The sequence below is a fragment of the Cucumis sativus genome, chromosome 6, assembly GCF_000004075.3.
Source record: "Cucumis sativus cultivar 9930 chromosome 6, Cucumber_9930_V3, whole genome shotgun sequence".
Lineage (NCBI taxonomy): Eukaryota > Viridiplantae > Streptophyta > Magnoliopsida > Cucurbitales > Cucurbitaceae > Cucumis > Cucumis sativus.
The window spans coordinates 12,143,225-12,159,877 of record NC_026660.2 but is presented as its reverse complement, the minus strand read 5'-3'; the positions used below and the strand labels follow the sequence as shown (position 1 = coordinate 12,159,877).

At 33.8% G+C, this 16,653-nt stretch overlaps 3 protein-coding genes across 5 annotated transcripts; 2 read left to right on the top strand and 1 right to left on the bottom strand.

Moving 5' to 3' along the window:
* Positions 1–434: 434 nt before the first annotated feature.
* LOC101212799 (SMR domain-containing protein At5g58720) lies at positions 435–6,544 on the top strand. Of its 3 annotated transcripts, XM_004143109.3 has the most exons (11): positions 435–1,284; positions 2,071–2,096; positions 2,771–2,893; positions 2,988–3,103; positions 4,081–4,313; positions 4,477–4,550; positions 4,630–4,686; positions 4,913–4,980; positions 5,067–5,173; positions 5,777–5,847; positions 5,991–6,544. In XM_004143109.3, the coding sequence occupies exons 1-11, from the start codon at positions 753–755 to the stop codon at positions 6,111–6,113; spliced, it is 1,530 nt and encodes a 509-aa protein (XP_004143157.1). In that variant the 5' UTR covers positions 435–752; the 3' UTR covers positions 6,114–6,544. The 3 variants fall into 3 exon arrangements, with proteins under 3 accessions (XP_004143157.1, XP_031742718.1, XP_031742717.1); XM_031886858.1 differs by lacking the exons at positions 5,777–5,847; positions 5,991–6,544 and adding an exon at positions 5,422–5,523; XM_031886857.1 differs by lacking the exons at positions 5,777–5,847; positions 5,991–6,544 and adding an exon at positions 5,411–5,523.
* Positions 6,545–9,093: 2,549 nt separating this feature from the next.
* On the bottom strand, positions 9,094–11,664 carry LOC101213040 (peptidyl-prolyl cis-trans isomerase CYP20-1). Its single transcript, XM_004143110.3, has 7 exons — positions 11,509–11,664; positions 11,178–11,256; positions 10,378–10,425; positions 10,249–10,272; positions 9,730–9,912; positions 9,563–9,638; positions 9,094–9,473 (listed from the first exon to the last, which is right to left on the bottom strand). Exons 1-7 carry the CDS (start codon positions 11,572–11,574, stop codon positions 9,335–9,337), a joined length of 615 nt encoding a protein of 204 aa, XP_004143158.1. The 5' UTR covers positions 11,575–11,664; the 3' UTR covers positions 9,094–9,334.
* A 3,270-nt stretch (positions 11,665–14,934) lies between these two features.
* LOC101213282 (probable pyridoxal 5'-phosphate synthase subunit PDX1) lies at positions 14,935–16,353 on the top strand. Its single transcript, XM_004143111.3, has one exon. The coding sequence runs from the start codon at positions 15,036–15,038 to the stop codon at positions 15,972–15,974; it is 939 nt and encodes a 312-aa protein (XP_004143159.1). The 5' UTR covers positions 14,935–15,035; the 3' UTR covers positions 15,975–16,353.
* Positions 16,354–16,653: the final 300 nt, after the last annotated feature.

Below are 16,653 nucleotides of genomic sequence, written 5' to 3'. Positions count from 1 at the left end.
GAACAATTGTATTTAAAACTATTTTTGAATTAAGCAGGGACATTTGAGACATTGTTTCATTTATTTGTTTTTCAATTTTGCTATTCTAACTATTTTTTTAAATTTGTTATTTTTTAAAATAAACTCCTAATTTGTCCTGCTTCATGTGAGCCCTATTATTTATTTATTTAAAGATTTATTAAAAGAAAAAAGCAAACGCCAAAAGCCAATTTGAGCCCTAAAACATCTAACAATCTCAACAAAACACACAAAATCTATCTTCCCAAAACCCACGCAAAGAAATGCCATTCATCCCAAAAAGTTTTCTTGGCTTTTATTTTTTCCTTTTAATAAAATTTAAAAATAAATAATCTAGTCAGCAACTTATTAACCACATCAGCATTTAAATAATCTCAAATTTAATGACTAATTTGGAACAAACTTTTAATTGGAGCACCCAAATCCGGCGATGGGATGGCGTCGGTTGGGTTCGCCCTATATATATATACATATATATATGAAATCTAATCCTCCGATTTATATGTTTTCATGGATGTAGATGGAGATTCTCCATTGACGTCAAAATCCAGTTCTCACACTTTCCTACCACTTTTTTCTCCCCAATTCCTCAAAAAACCTCCATCGCTATCCTTCTTCCTCTTCCTCTTCCTCTTCCTCATCCTAATTAGGGTTTCCAATTTCTTCAATTTTCTCTTCCTTCCTCATTTTTCCATTTCCTTTTTCTATTTATATAAATTTCAACATCCCTTTCCATGAAGAACCCTAAGAATAAGAAGAAGAAGAAGAAGATCATCCAATCGCCGGCGTTGGGATCCACCCCTGCTACCATTGTTGCCAAAGATAGTGTTATTAATGCCGTTGGTGCAGTGACGGAGGCGTTATCTGTGGCTTCTCTTAACGATCCGTCGTTACCTGTTTCTAGACAAGCGAGGGTTGGTCTGAATGAAGACGTTGATAGTTTTGACGATTTGGCCACGACTTCTTCCTCGTCTTCAAGTGCGATCACGGCTTCGAGTTCCAGTTCCAGTTCGTATTCCTCTGAGGATGTTTTAGATTATAAAGGTTATATGGGGAAGAAACAGAAACGGCTTGTTGCTTCTACGGGAACAATATCTACGGTTTTAGGGAAGGATTATGTTCGGTCCTCATTGAAGAGGGATTCGAGGAATAAATTCATGGAGTTTGACCGTGGGAAGTTTTCTCAACACGAGGCAGAGCAATTCCTTTGCTCCATGTTAGGGGATGAGTGTGAACTGAGCATGGCCGTCGTAAGAGATGTGCTATGTGAGTACCCTTATTATTCCTCATACCTCTTTAGTTTAGATTTTATGGTGTCTGAGTAGCAAACGAGGCTATTTTGCTAGTTTGACTTTATTCATTCGTATTTATCTGTAAATCCAGTTATTTCTAATGTACTGATTTATGCTAGATTATAGATAATATGAATGCTTATCATCTTAATTACAGATTACAGACATCATTATATCTCCATTAAGGCTGTAATTAAACCATATTGCAAATTTCAGGTTTCAGTCCTCTAATAATCTGGGAGAGAAAGTTCTAGGGAAAATATTTAGTTTGAACATCTGAGGCTTGCAATAGACAAGAGAGCCACCTTGTTCTATAGCCAATCTCTTCTCAATGAAATACTGTTATTGTTTGCCATACATATAATATATAGAAATTATATTGCTACAAGGAAAATAATTTAGAGATGGTGTATGCCCCTGGTAAACTGTTAGGAACCAAGGTGGTATGGGTGGCCTTTGTCCTACTTGATTTGAATGGAATGACCAATTTGGTACTAAAATGTCTCTGGGGTGTGGTTCTCCACGGTGCTTAAGTACCTAACATAAACATTATCTTTTGGAACTATGTTTTCTAGTAACTACTTTTTTCTTTTCTTTTCTTTCTTTCTTTTCTTTTTTTTTTTTTTGGGTGTTTTTAGATGTAACAGAATTGGATATCAGCTCTTTTTCTTTCACCCTTAATTATTTGTTATTAATATTATTTGTAACAATTGGATATTAATTGTGTCAGTTCATTGACTATCCAGTTTTATCTCTGCAGGTCAATGTGGCTGTGATGTGGAAAAGGTACTGTGAGTACTTCTGTATTTTGATTTTCCCTCCCGATTAGTTTATCAATTACGTCAGCTACCATCTCACTATATTTTCCCTTGTATCCTTTTCTGCTTGAATTATTTATTGTCATAGTATCATAGGAGCTTATTGTCCAACACAGCCCATTAATATTAATGCCCTTGTAATTAGTAATATACTTTCCTTCAATTTATTGTCATGTCTCATTTATAGTATCAATACTTGTGACAGCTGCAATGTTTGTGGTTCTCATTTTTTTAAGATCTTAAGATATTTGTTAGTGAGTGCTAGCTGTTTCTTTAATTTTTATTAAATATTTGGCTGATTGATCTGATAGTCTTTTACACCATTTGTCAATTTTCAATCTTTATGCCTAATTATTTCCTTGTACGGATTTAGTTTATTTACCAATCACAAGCTACCAGTTCAAATTATGGAGATTTTCTGCTAACCTCACCTGCTACCTTATAAATGAACCATAAGTGGACTTGGAATTTCCTTTTCCCCCTTTCAACCAGAATTGTTGGTGTCAGCTTGTACTTGTTTTTAAGTTTTCTGCCACTGAAAATTGTTTAGGTCCTATATACTACATGAATATTTGCTTTAGCAATGATTTTTTGACTACCATGTTTTTTAATCCCAATTTTGGGTTTGATCAAATGTTTCAGGCTTTAAATGTATTGCTTGATTTAGCTGGTCCTTCTAGTAAACAGTTTGAAAGTGATAGGGACTCATGCAATGGTGCTAACTTTCAACACAGTTTGGAGTCTCCAATTGAGCATATTGAAAATGTGAGGAAGAGTTTTCCCCTTTTAAGTAACCTTCTGTATTCAATCATGTCAGCAAATATGCTTACTATGTGCTATGTAATTTGCACTCTTTCAGGAATATGGACTTGTTGGATGTTGTGGACAGTTGATAGATCGTGCATCAGATTCTACCTCCTACTCGTCCGAAAGTGAGTTTCCGGAGAGTATATGGTCTTTTGCGGCTGTATGTAGGTGAGTTGTTGGTCTTTTTTTTAATTATTTTATTTATTATAGTTGTTGTTTCTGCATTTAACCTCAATGAGTTGAGCATATAGTGGTACGTAACCTCGGGTTCAATTTGACTCATCTATCTTGTTATAAACATCTTTGGATTTTAAGGGTTCCACTTGTTTCCATTACCATTTAGTTCAATTATCTATCTGTTTCAAAACCTTCTCTCACCTTTAGAGCCTTCCCTGGTGGTGGTTATAATCCAACTTAATCATTTCAAAAGTTGTTGCCTCTTCAAACATTGACTTGACAGTTATAAATTGCCTCTTGCTTTGGAGCTTGAAATCAGACACAAAAAGATTCTTTAGTTTCTCAGATGCTGCGAAGCTTGTGATGCTCTGTTTTCTGAATTCCCAATGTCCAAGTCTGATCAAAATGTCTTTTAATTACAATGCCATGCACAGTGTTTGAGTATCAGCCAACCCTGTTTTCCCTTTGATGTTCTTGTTCACAGAAAAACTACAGAAAAAAATTGAGACTCACCAAAGTATTCTGATTCAGTTCGGCAAAAAACATAATCTTTTATGCTTGTTGTTATAGTGACATACAGTCCTTGGGAGTGGAGGAAAAATTATTGAAACTTCTTCTGTGAAGGGTTTGCACGAATGTTTCTGGAGTTGATATGGTTGATCTTTTATGTTGCAAACATTCCCAGTTCATTTAGTAGAAGATGAGAGTTTTAGCATTTTAAGATATTCCAGAGTTCATTTTCATTTTTTTATTGTTCGTGTTAATTCTTTAATAAAATTTGCTACTGTATTCTGTTTGGAAGTCTGTCTACATGTTTAAAGTTGTCAACGACGACGTTTTACTTTAGTGATGCAATTTTTTGGCTTGTGATGAGTCATTTGTGGATGAGGTGAATTCCACGATGAATTTTTCTTTTAATATGTATGTGATGTAAAATTTTATCTGAACTCCCTCAAACCAAAAAATAGGAATGATGTGAAGGTTCTTGCTGGTTCTGAAGTCCAAAAACCTCAACCCTCAAGAAGTGTTGAATCTGATCTCCCTCAAACATTGTTAGAAACTTTATTCAACATTTCGAGAAGTCCTGAATATGAACCAAACACCATGAATTGGAGAAGTATGGTGAAGAAAATGCAATCTCTGGGACCTGCCATTGATGTCAATCCCCCAAGTTGTGTTCAGAATACTAATGAAGTTAAATGTAATTTTGCAACTTCTTTATGTGATTTTGTTTTGGTATTATTTCTCTATATAAACTCTCCAATCATGTCTCTCTCATCAATTATGAGAAGAAAATTGAATTAAGCTAATTTGTTGGTTGAGATCCTCATAACTCTAACTGCTAAGTTCGTTCAATGTTACAGCCAAAGATGACTATCAGTTCTATAGGGAAAATGCAAATCAGCAATGGGATTCAGTGAAATCCTATTTCCAGAAAGTAATATACTTTTTAGCACCTTACAGGTTTTCAATATCTGAATAAGTTTGAACTTATATGTGGGTTCATTTTTCTTCAGGCAACAGCAGCATATACAAAAGGAGAACGCAGTTATGCATCTTACCTTTCAGAGCAGGTTTGTTTGTACCAGAGCAGATATATGTAATTCCATGGGTTTTTTTTTTATCATATCCATGTGCATAGTTCGTATTTCTAGTTTTCTTTTTGCAGACTTTGTTTGTTTTGATTGTTTATGCCATTTTTTTAATGAACTTCTCAATTAAACTGAGGATAATTGATAAATCTTCTAATCTCCATCTCGTGATAATAGCAATACTCAGCTTGAACCATTGACTGTGCAGGGGAAAGCACAAACTCGACTGGCGCAAAAGGCTGATGACAAAGCAAGTCATAATATATTTTTAGCCAGGTAGTTATTTTGCTCAACTTAAAAGCAGTAACATTTAGGCAATTTTTGTTTTTAATTGTAAAGTAAATTGTTACTGATTGTTGCAGAAATAGGGATATAGAGAATGTGATTACAATTGATTTGCATGGGCAACATGTCAAACAGGCAATGAGGCTCCTAAAAATGCACCTACTATTTGGATCATATGTTTCCTGTGAGCATACCTGCCAATTGCTATATTTTTATGCACTCCTTCGTGATTATAATATTTTTTTTTATATTATCATCTTTTTTATTATAATATTAATTTTCGCTGTTTTGCTCACTATATATATTTTTTTTGTTGGAAAAAATCATTTTTACCCTTATACTTGGCTCACTTTGTCAAATTTGGCCTAATGTTTTTTAACTTCATCAAATTGAAACCTATACTTGAATAACTGGATTGGAGTGAGAAATCAGTACCCCTTCATAAAATAAATTAAAAAATTCCCATAGAACCGACGGACAGTTACTAAATATAACCAGGAAACCACTTGAAATCAAGCCACGAATGTCAAAAAACCCAACTATGGAAATTTCCGAACCAAACAACTCCCAACTACTAACAAAATAGCTTCATCCAAGTACCATAATGATATATCGAACAACTTTTTCTTTTCTAAAAAAAGATTAATAACGTAATTTCTAGATAATAATTTTTCAGCGTATTCAAGTTTGAGTTCAATTTGATAAAGTTGAAGGTTAAAATTGACTTGTTGAGCCAAGTACAGGGTTAAAAATGAGTTTTTCTGTCCATTTTTTATTATTATTCTAGCCATTCAGTCTCTCAGAGTTATCACCGGATGTGGATCACATGGTGTAGGAAAATCAAAGTTGAAAACTTCAGTACGTGTCGACCATCCATCCCTTGCTTATGTACTTATGTTTGAGTTTAATAAATATTTAGTTCTGGATGTTGCTTTTGACTCCACAACAAACCCATCTAGGCTTTATAGGAATCATAGAATATCAACATTTTTATCATGCAGGTTATCAAACTCCTAGAAAACGAAGGTATCCAATGGAGTGAAGAAAATCGAGGAACCATACTGATAAAGCTCAGTGGTTACAGAGAGTTTAACTTTCTGGATTCTCATAGCGATACTGAGTAAGATTTCTTATTCATCAAATTGTCTATTACTTGATATATTTACGGTGCTGCTTAGTGCGTAGCACATTGATCAAGGGCAAGGTATTGAAGTTCATTGTAAACTTATAGTTGGGTGTAGTTGCATTTTTAGGCAAACAACTTAAATTAGCCTAAACCAAAACTAATTCATACTCTTAGTTGTACCTAGAGCATTCTTTTGTTGCCCTTCAGTAGAAAACCTTGTAGTCCCCCTTCTTTTCTAGCTTAATCGACTATCACTATGTACAACAATGATTTATAAGATTATTTCTGTTGGGTGGAAATTTTGTACATGGGCAGTAACGGTAAATCTAATTGAGCTTTGCTTGATTGAATTGATCATGTATTGCTATGCTATTGTGTTGTACCGATAACTACTATCCCTCCTGTAGTAGTTCTGATTCTCTTTGTAAATTGCCTTCATTTATATCATCATTCAATGAAACACCTATTTGTGTTGCTGAGCTTTACTTGGAAGGAGCTGCCGTCGTGCAATTTCTGTGATGCTATAGAAGGACCGTTCTATTGCTTGAGATTTGGTTACGTAGATTGGACCATACTCCCATGCTTTTCAAGGGGTAAGGTTTTCAAACTATTTTTTTTTTTGTAGCCCAGCAATCGGATTTAATCACGCTTTACACGACCTATCACTTGAGATTTTGATTGGACGGATTTTTTACTCCTTCCATTGTATTTATTTAATAGTCTAAAGTGGTTGAAATCATTTGTCATTTTCAAAATCACCGATTTTGGAGGGTAAATTTTGCACCATACCATTAAATAGACGTTCTTCCTATTTGAGTCTTTGTTGGCCTTAGTAACAAGTCCACGTGGTTCAAATGGAACAACTATGTCAAACTTGAATACAAAAGGTGGTCAAGACCTAGGTAGGTATGAGCGCACATTGACCCTGCTCATTTGCAGTTTTTGAAGAGTCATTAAACCCTTAAAATCAAATTAATTTATCTGATCACTGCTAACCACCAAAACCATGTTGGAGTTTACCAGCTCCAAAATTCTCTGGAAAACTGCACTCATTTTACTCTCATCTTATCTTTTAGCCAACCGAGGTGTCGTCGAAAAAAGTCTAAGCAACAACCACTTGTTAATGGGTAGACGTTTTTTCTCTTTTTAATATTTGAAAGCTTTATTCAATAAATTAAGGAATGTCCACGTGTTGTTGGGTAAATTTTTATTGTCTGTCTTTTCATTTGAGAGTTGATTCAATACAAACCACGGGAGGGTGTCATGATCATGATGCCTTAGATGTAACACAACTGGATCGGAATGGTGAACCATTGCCACCAATCTGGTTGACGATAATCTGGTAAAGAATGTGTTGTTAATTCGTGAAAATGGTGATGTTGATCTACTCGCCCATTGCTCGTGGGAATGCAACATAGGTATATCCTGTCGGAAGAGAAGGCAAGGGTTTTGAGAATGATGGTGATTAATTGTATGGCCTTGTATCACTCCGTTTTTATGGAGTTTGTGAGTGATCAGAGACTGTTTCGGGGATCTTGGAATGTGTGAAAGTCAACCAAAAGTATGGCGTTTGTTTTGCATCCGTCTATCTTCCATTATGCTGCTGGGGACAGTATTCCTCTTTTACTTTGTTAGGTTGCATTTTACTTTCCAACCAAAGAAAATGATATGAATTGATGAAACCATCTAGGTAGAGGATGCTAACAACTCCAAAAAGAAAGTTGGTTTCTAGTTTTAACAATTTCAGGCATTTTTTTGCTTCAATTAATTTTCTTCTATTCTTTAAACTTGTACTTGTCTCCTCTTTAAATATTAAAAACAAAATACAAATTTGGTTTAAATTGAACTTGCAAACATTAAAAACTGTGTTCGACATCAGCTCAACTATAGAAACATACGTAAAGGTGAAAACAAAGAATTACGAGAAAAATTCAAAGGCACAGTTTAGAACGGTGTTGCCTTATTTTAGTTGTTTGTTTGGTAATCCATGAACCCTTTCTTTTTTTTTTCTTTCTATTATATCTCTAGTTCGTTTATTAAAGTAACTGTGAGTTGGAGTGCAGGTAAAAGAGTCGTCACTAAAATTAGCTTTTAATACTCAGATTGAACGAAATGAAAGCTTAGTGAAACTGAGAAAAAGGTCAACTTTAATCTAAAGGAGTTTTGAAACCAAATTAATTCGGTTCAATTTCAATTTTAAAACTGAATTTAAAAAGAAACCATCATATATAATATATTTTTTTTAAAAAAATATTCAATTTAGTTTGAGCATCGAACCGTTTCCAGTGCTAGTGGCAGTGGCAAAATTGTGCACAGCTTGCACCATTTTCCATCACATGGGATATGAAACTAAGTTAGAGACTTCGAACTCGAACCCTATTGATTGAGAATAGGTGTCTATGACCTTAGCATAGCCATATTTATACTCCATTAAGCAACTTCTACCTTGTTTTATCTTCTTATAACAACGTAGTCCAGCGATCACTGGGGATATTATGCGTCAATGAGGAGATCTACTGCTTATATTGTTAAAAGGCTCATGATCCACCTCAAATCCCCAATGCCAATTTCTCATTTTCTAAAGAAAAATTGTAATTGATAAACCATTTCAACAATAATAATTAAGGATATAGCAAAATTTCAAAAAAATTGCAAATATAGCAAAACAATCACTGATAGACCAATATTTGCAACATTGATAAAATTTGTCTATGTACTTAATTATTTTGAATCTAATTGCTAAATTTGCAACTATCTCACTTCTAAACATAATCCAGACTAAATAAAAAGATAAACCCTCACTATTCATAACTTCTCATATTTTAATCATTAGTTTCATTAAGCATCATTTAGCCCGCTTTTTTAACCATTTAGTTTTCTTTTTCTTCTAAAAATTACGTTGGAGTTGTTGTTACCCCACCACTACTCTAACATGATATCTAGAGAGCAATTTCATTCGGTGTGAAGAGGACCTTGTGTTGCCAAAAAATGTAAGATTAGGAGATTTCAAACATTACTAAATGGGAAAAGGGAGGTAAAAATAAAAACCACCGCTATAAAATAAGAAGTCCGTTGTGCACCACCACCAATTTTACCATAAACAGAACATCAAAGAAAAGCAGAGTGGATGATAATAATGGGGGCATACTATGTCTAATGCTTTGCTCTTAGATAGAAAGAAGAAAATAAGAAGAAGAAAAAAAGATGACCTTTTGTCAATCATAGAGGGAGCTCGCCGCTGTCAGCAATCACAACTTTGCTCTTAGGTGTTCCGTTCTGCCTTCCCTCAGCTTCGATTTTATAAACCACGTCCATTCCTGACAGCACCTTTCCAAATACTACGTGTCTACCATCCAACCTGTGCGAATAATCAATTTTCTTACTCGAACCGTTTATTTTTAATGATCAAACAAACAAGAAAATAACATTTGCTACACATGGATTTACCAGCTAGTTGTCACTGTTGTGATGAAAAATTGTGAACCATTGGTGTCTGAACCAGCGTTTGCCATAGATAGGAGGCCTGTATATGCGTTTACATTGAATCTTCAACTATGGGGACCAGTTTAATACCATAACACTGAAGGGGTAGGAAAGGTTGATTCTTTTTTTACCTGGTCCAGTGTGCTTCAGCTTGAAATTCTCGTCAGCGAACTTCTCTCCATAGATAGATTCTCCACCTCTTCCATCGCCGAGGGTAAAGTCTCCTCCTTGAATCATGAAGCTAGGAATAATCCTGTGGAATGCACTACCCTTGTAGTGTAGAGGTTTTCCACTCTGCCCAACACCCTTCTCACCTGAAAATGAAAATCATGAATTATGAACCTAAATATCAAAACAAGGTCCTACCATTGCATGTTGTAAAGAAGATGAACTAACTAATATACCAACGGTTACCCCTTTTTTAGGTGTGTTTGATTTAACTTCTCACCAATTTAAATTCGAAAATACGAGCCTCTTCAAATAGTTTTTGAAACAAATGAACACGCACGGGATTATGAGGTATGAGGTAGAGCGATAGAGGAGGGCATTGTATGCTGTACCACGCATGTTTTGATTCAGTGCGCCGTATTTAACTATTTAAGTAAGGAAAAACCTCAAACGCGAAAGATGTAACGGAGTTATCTCCTTACCGGTGCATAATGCTCGGAAATTTTCTGCAAGGAAGAATCAGTAATTAGTGAGTGATAAAATTAAATAGCATGCGGTGTATTAAATAATTCAGCATTACGGATAGTCCAATCTACAAAGAAATAACATACCAGCGGTTTTAGGAACAGCCTTCCCAAAGAGACCCATCTCAATACGACCTGAACAACAGTTATTATTCAAATTAACTTAGTCAAACTCTGGAATGCGAAATCTCCGTGTCTAATTTCCTTAAGTGTAAACGGGCATGGAATTTTACTTCACATCAATATGTGATAATGGAATAAGTATCATTCACCATTCAAATAACACGCAATCTGAAGTAGTAAACAATATCTAACATATCAAATACACCCAATCTCGCCAGATAACTAAGCACTGCATGTTGTTCAAGCAAGAATGGGCATTCGACTGTCCTTTACTACATTATGCGATAAACATGATTCCAGTGACATGCATTCTATTGAATAGTAGAACATCTGATGTCTGAAGCATAGCCAATCAACGGTTGAACAGTAAACAATATACAATTCATGAAAGGATGTCTAAACATTATATCACAATAAACTACTGCTCGTTGGTTCATTAAGAATGTACATCGGGTATTGCGTTGCAGCATTGTGCCACCACAGAGCACGTATAATTTTTATACTGATGAACAAAATGATTGAAGGAAAACTATATTTATTAAAAAAGGCTTAATCGATAAGTATGACATCATAATAACGAGAACAAAGAATGTCATACAAAATGAGTTAGTTAATTTACGTTTTGTCATTGAAGAAACCTAATAATCGATAAACCATGACAATCAAGCATGCTGTACATACGCTAATTGCTGCAGCACTCTATTCTTATTCCGATTCACACTATTTCAATTTAAACTTTAGTCACAAAACAAAATCAATCATACCAGCAGCCTTTCCGTCAATTTCCACATCGAAATAAACTTTGTGAGTCACTTCTTTCAGATTCTCCTTCGACTTCTTTGCCTGGAATAAGAAATTTCATAGATTAATTTTCTGGTTTCACTTTATAAACCTCATTCCAATTCTCGCATAAAGATCGAAAGCGTGATTATCGAAACAGTAAATGGAATGGGAGTTGATTACAGATCTAGACAGCGGGAGGGATCAGAGAGAATGAGGAAGGCGTCTTTAAAGCATAGAAAAAGGTATAGTAGGGGGAATTAGGGATCCAATTACAAGGAGAAATTTGATAGAGATGGAAGATGATTAGGTTACCTGGATGAGAGTTAGGGTTGCTAGTAGAAGAAGGGTACATAAAATGAACGACGCCGTGTTCGCCATTTCGCCGGGAAATTCTCACTTCAAGAAAAATAAATAGTTCCTTCACAGTAAGCTTCGCTTTGGGGGAATTGATCTGATTTTTATACCCAAATTCTCTGTTCGTAATAAACGTGTATTTAGTAGCTTTGTCCAACCGTATTCCGCCACGTGTCTTACTCTACCATCCCATTGGTCGAACAACTCCACTTTGTCTCAATTGGGAAGGGACACATCCTTTCTTTCTCTAATCAAATTTGTTTCTATAATATGAATACATATTTTAATTATGTTGTTGATTTAATATATTTTAATTATGTTGTTGATTTAATACATTTTAATTATAATCTTTATAAAGTAATTTTCTCATTTGTTTAAGTGATCGGGTTTGAAATTATGTTACATATATATCCCTATAAATGGTAGACGGTTTTTTAAAAGATGTGCTTAGTGAAATATAAATATACGAAGTTCCATAACATTTGTAATTAAATCTTAGATCAATACAAATCATGACAACAAGTTCATAAAATAAAAGTATAAAGTAATAAAATCGATAATGGTCAAACATTATCTTTCAAGAAAAAATTGCAATACTCTAAATTAAGTTATGTTCGACACAACAATAATCCCTCTCTATGGAATATGATTTGCATAAGTTTTATTCTCTCCTACGTTTGTAGTAATTCGACTTATGTTGTACGTTTTTATTTCAGTCAATTTGTAATTGCTTTTAATTGATCATTTTCAAATTATATTGGAGTTGTTGAAGTTAAATTAAAAGAAGAGTATATTAAAACAATTTGTAATTTTAATTTATTTCTTAAAAAAACTTATTTATTATAGATTAATTTAAATGAAAAAGACAAAAAGAAGAAAAAAAAGAGGGATGAATTAAAGACTTTTTCATTTTTTTATTTTTGTAAGTGAACATGTTTTTATAAGTGAAGAGTTTCTCTATTACTTTTTCTCTCAATTTCATTTCATCACAAAGAGAACCTATTTAATTTTTTGTCTTCTTCTTCCTTTTATGGTTTTGATTTTGTTTGATTTTCAAAATTTTCAATTAATAAATTTCAGAAAGAACGGTGAGAGGAAGAGGATGAGGAAGAGGAAGAATAATAATTTAAAACTGGAAGAAAATCAAACAAAGAGGAAGAAGAATGAATTTAAAACATAAAAGAAAAAGAAAAAAAAAAAAGAAGAAGTAGAGGAAGAAGAACGAATTTAAAACAGAAAAAAAAAGAAGAGGAATGTGTTCAAAACTAAAAAAGAAAAAAAAGAGAGAGAAAGAAGAACGAGGCCACTCCATTTGCAAATACACTGTATGTGTGATTGTGTGTTATTTGGCAAACGGGTAAAAAAAGAGTATAAACGGGTAAAAAAAGATTAAAAAAAGATTATGTAACCAATAATTTTACCAAAATTCTTAATATTTTTCAGACTTCTATTTTTAAGTTTGTTATACTAAATTTTGCTATTCTCATCACTATCTCAATTAGTTTTATAAATTAAGTTCATGACCTACTATTTTTGGATTTGCAAAATGACAAAATTTAAGCCCAGTCCACAATTGAAAAATGTAAAATTACAGACTTACCCTTTAGAACTATAAATATTCGCATTATTTGATATGTTGTTGATACACTTTATGTGTTTTTGATACACTTGTTATTCTTGCTGAGACATTCGATGAATTAAATAACATTTGATATACATAATTGATTTGATACACTTGATATGTTGTTGATACATTTGTTAAACTTTGCAAATACACTCAATCAATTAAATACATTGATGCACTAAACATAATACATTTGTTATGATTTGCTCATACACTTGATGAGTTTAATACACTCTCTATAAGTTTGATACACCAAATACACTATTGATAAACATTTTATACTTCACCGATACACACAAAAAATCCAATGCACTTGATACAGTTTATATGTTTGATACCTTTGATGTATTGGTACATTTTTTATATTTACCGATACACTCAATTGATTCAAATACACTTGATACATTTGAGGTTCTCTGTTGATACACTTAATATACTTCACTAGTAAACATTGGTACATATTATATGTTTAATACACTAAGTTATATCATTCATATACTTAATAATACTAAAACGGTTTGCATTAATATTTGAGAAAATGAAAATCATGTAGTAAATATATCAACCAACTAATACATATAATATAAGTACATATTAGAACATTAATATACAAAACTAATACATATAACGTGATGCTCTAACAAACCAAAGACAATCATCTTCATTACATCTCAACTCAATAGATCTTGAATTAGATCTTAAAGTCTTAAACTCAAAATTAGTCTTGACAGCGGAATAACTTCAACAAAATTTCTTTACTACAGACAAAACAACTCCTCCTTAAAAGCCAATTCATTCTTAATAGTGGTAATATCAACATCTTTAAAAATTGTTAATTCACCTCCCAAAATCAGTCTCAACTATGGAACAAAAAGTTGAAGAATCAATTAAATATCCAAAACTTTATATATAAAATGAGCAACTAAAGGACATTGCGTAGATTGATCCTTAATTAATGTCAAGAACCAAGTAACATCTTTACCTTCAACAATTTTAAGAACAAGTATCATTACTACCTATAGGCAACAAAACTGAAACTTCTATACAATGATTAAACTTGAATTTTAGTACGTATCAAGTTCACACACAAAAAAAAAGAATCAAATGATGATATTACAACTTGAAAATATAGTTTGAGTTCTTTTTTTTTTTTTTGGAAAATTAAATGTAAAGATTTAAAAAGAATGATGGTTGAAAATTTGTAAGCAGGAGATCTTAAGTTGCTCTAAACACAGATACAAATACAAGAGAATGGAAATTAGGGGTAGAGACACATTAATGTAGTTTATTTTTCTCTTTTAATATTTTGAGAAGTCCACAAGATTAATCAAGCATTCCTTGGAAAGAGATGTTTTAAATGGATCCTTCTAGTTCAGAAGAATATTACAGCTTTAAATAAAATCAAATTTCTCTATTTTATTAATTATAATACTTTTGACCTTCTTTTTTACTCTTCTATTTTTACAAAATAATTGAACTTTTTTTGTTAAAAAAATACAACAAACGATTGAAAATAATAGAATTACAGCCGCAGATTTTGGAGTTATAATGATAATAAATTTAGATTGATTTACTTATGACATTTAATATTTTAATTGAAATATACATAGGTACATATATTTGTTGGGACAAAAGAGATTTACTTAAAATTACCATAAAATTATCCGAGAAAATAGAAAGAAAATTAACCATAAAAATGAAATAGATATATATATATAATTTAAAATCACATTTCTCTCTTACTTAAATGAACCGTAAGCTTCTTCTACGTACGTCACCGCCCATTGACACATATCCCTTTCTCTAAACCAATATTCAATTTGACCTCTCTTTCTCTTTCTCTTTCTTCTACTTCCCTCTAATGGCCGACACCGGCGTAGTCACCGTCTACGGCAATGGCGTCATATGTGAAGCTACCAAGAAATCTCCCTTCTCCGTCAAGGCCGGTTTAGCCCAAATGCTTCGTGGCGGTGTCATTATGGATGTCGTTAATGCCCAGCAGGCTCGAATCGCCGAAGAGGCCGGCGCCTGCGCCGTCATGGCCCTACAGAGAGTTCCCGCGGACATTAGGGCACAAGGTGGAGTCGCTCGCATGAGCGATCCCCAATTAATTAAAGAAATCAAGCAAGCTGTGACCATCCCTGTCATGGCTAATGTTCGAATTGGTCATTTTGTCGAGGCACAAATTCTAGAGGCAATCGACATCGATTACATCGACGAGAGCGAGGTTCTGACTCCAGCCGATGATAAGAATCACATCAACAAGCACAATTTCAGGATCCCTTTCGTATGCGGATGCCGGAATTTAGGGGAAGCATTACGTCGAATTCGTGAAGGCGCTGCGATGATTCGTACTAAAGGCGAAGCCGGAACTGGAGATATTGTTGAGGCCGTTCGTCATGTGAGGTCTGTGATGGGAGATATTAGAATGCTGAGGAATATGGACGATGATGAAGTTTTCTGTTACGCGAAGCAAATCGGAGCACCGTATGATTTGGTTATGCAAACCAAGCAGCTTGGCAGGCTACCGGTGGTGCATTTCGCAGCTGGAGGAATTGCAACTCCGGCTGATGCGGCGATGATGATGCAATTGGGATGCGACGGAGTGTTCGTCGGCTCCGGCGTGTTCAAGAGCAGCGATCCAGCAAGACGAGCTAGGGCTATTGTACAAGCCGCAACACATTACAGTGATCCTGATGTTCTTGCAGAGGTGAGCTTTGGATTGGGAGAGCCCATGGCGGGGATTAACCTCAGCGATCAGAATGTGAATGTGGAGAGGTATGCAAATCGGTCGGAGTAATTTGGGTTTCTGCATTTTTGGTTTGTGAATCAGATCAAAGGCTTCAATGATCGGATCACGGGTAGAGGTGATGTTCTTGAAATCTCCTTTTGTATGATTCATTTGAGTTTTAACTTTGTTTTGATGTTTCGTTTTTTGAGGCGATACCAATAAACTTATCCGTAATCTGGGTTTTTGTGTGAAAGTTTAGTTGTCTTTGGTGTTTTTAGGATTGAATTTTAGAATGAATGGTTTTGTTGAACCATGAATGATTATGGATCAGAAAAATTAAAAGAAAAAAAAGAACTACACAAAATTTGTAAATTATGGGTGTAATATATGTTTGATGTATGAAAAGTTTTCACCTTTAGTCATCAAGGTTAGATTTTGTGTTGTTCCATTTACACAATCTCTCTTCTGCAGAATCTTTATGGCGAAACCAATATTTAAATGTATTAGCTTCCTCAAACCTAACTTTATGGCAAGACCAGATAAAGAATTAATACATCATGATATTTCTTTGTGAATCGTTGTAATATGATCTCAAATGTATGAATCTGCAAGATCAAATGCAAATAATAGTCTTATCCAAAATTTAAAAAATTTCTACGATGAATATTTCGGAAAAAAAAAGGTGAAGCATGAAGAGCTAAGCCACTGACGAACCCTTTCCTACAAATAAATATAAATATAAATAAAT

Coding starts and splice junctions, on each gene's coding strand:
- LOC101212799 (XM_004143109.3), top strand. CDS start 753: ATGAAGAACCCTAAGAATAAGAAGAAGAAGAAGAAGATCATCCAATCG. Junction 3,104..4,080: donor TCTTTTGCGGCTGTATGTAG/GTGAGTTGTTGG, acceptor ACCAAAAAATAG/GAATGATGTGAAGGTTCTTG. Junction 5,848..5,990: donor AATCAAAGTTGAAAACTTCA/GTACGTGTCGAC, acceptor TTTATCATGCAG/GTTATCAAACTCCTAGAAAA.
- LOC101213040 (XM_004143110.3), bottom strand. CDS start 11,574: ATGGCGAACACGGCGTCGTTCATTTTATGTACCCTTCTTCTACTAGCA. Junction 10,426..11,177: donor AATTGACGGAAAGGCTGCTG/GTATGATTGATT, acceptor ACTGTTGTTCAG/GTCGTATTGAGATGGGTCTC. Junction 9,474..9,562: donor ACAACAGTGACAACTAGCTG/GTAAATCCATGT, acceptor TTATTCGCACAG/GTTGGATGGTAGACACGTAG.
- LOC101213282 (XM_004143111.3), top strand. CDS start 15,036: ATGGCCGACACCGGCGTAGTCACCGTCTACGGCAATGGCGTCATATGT.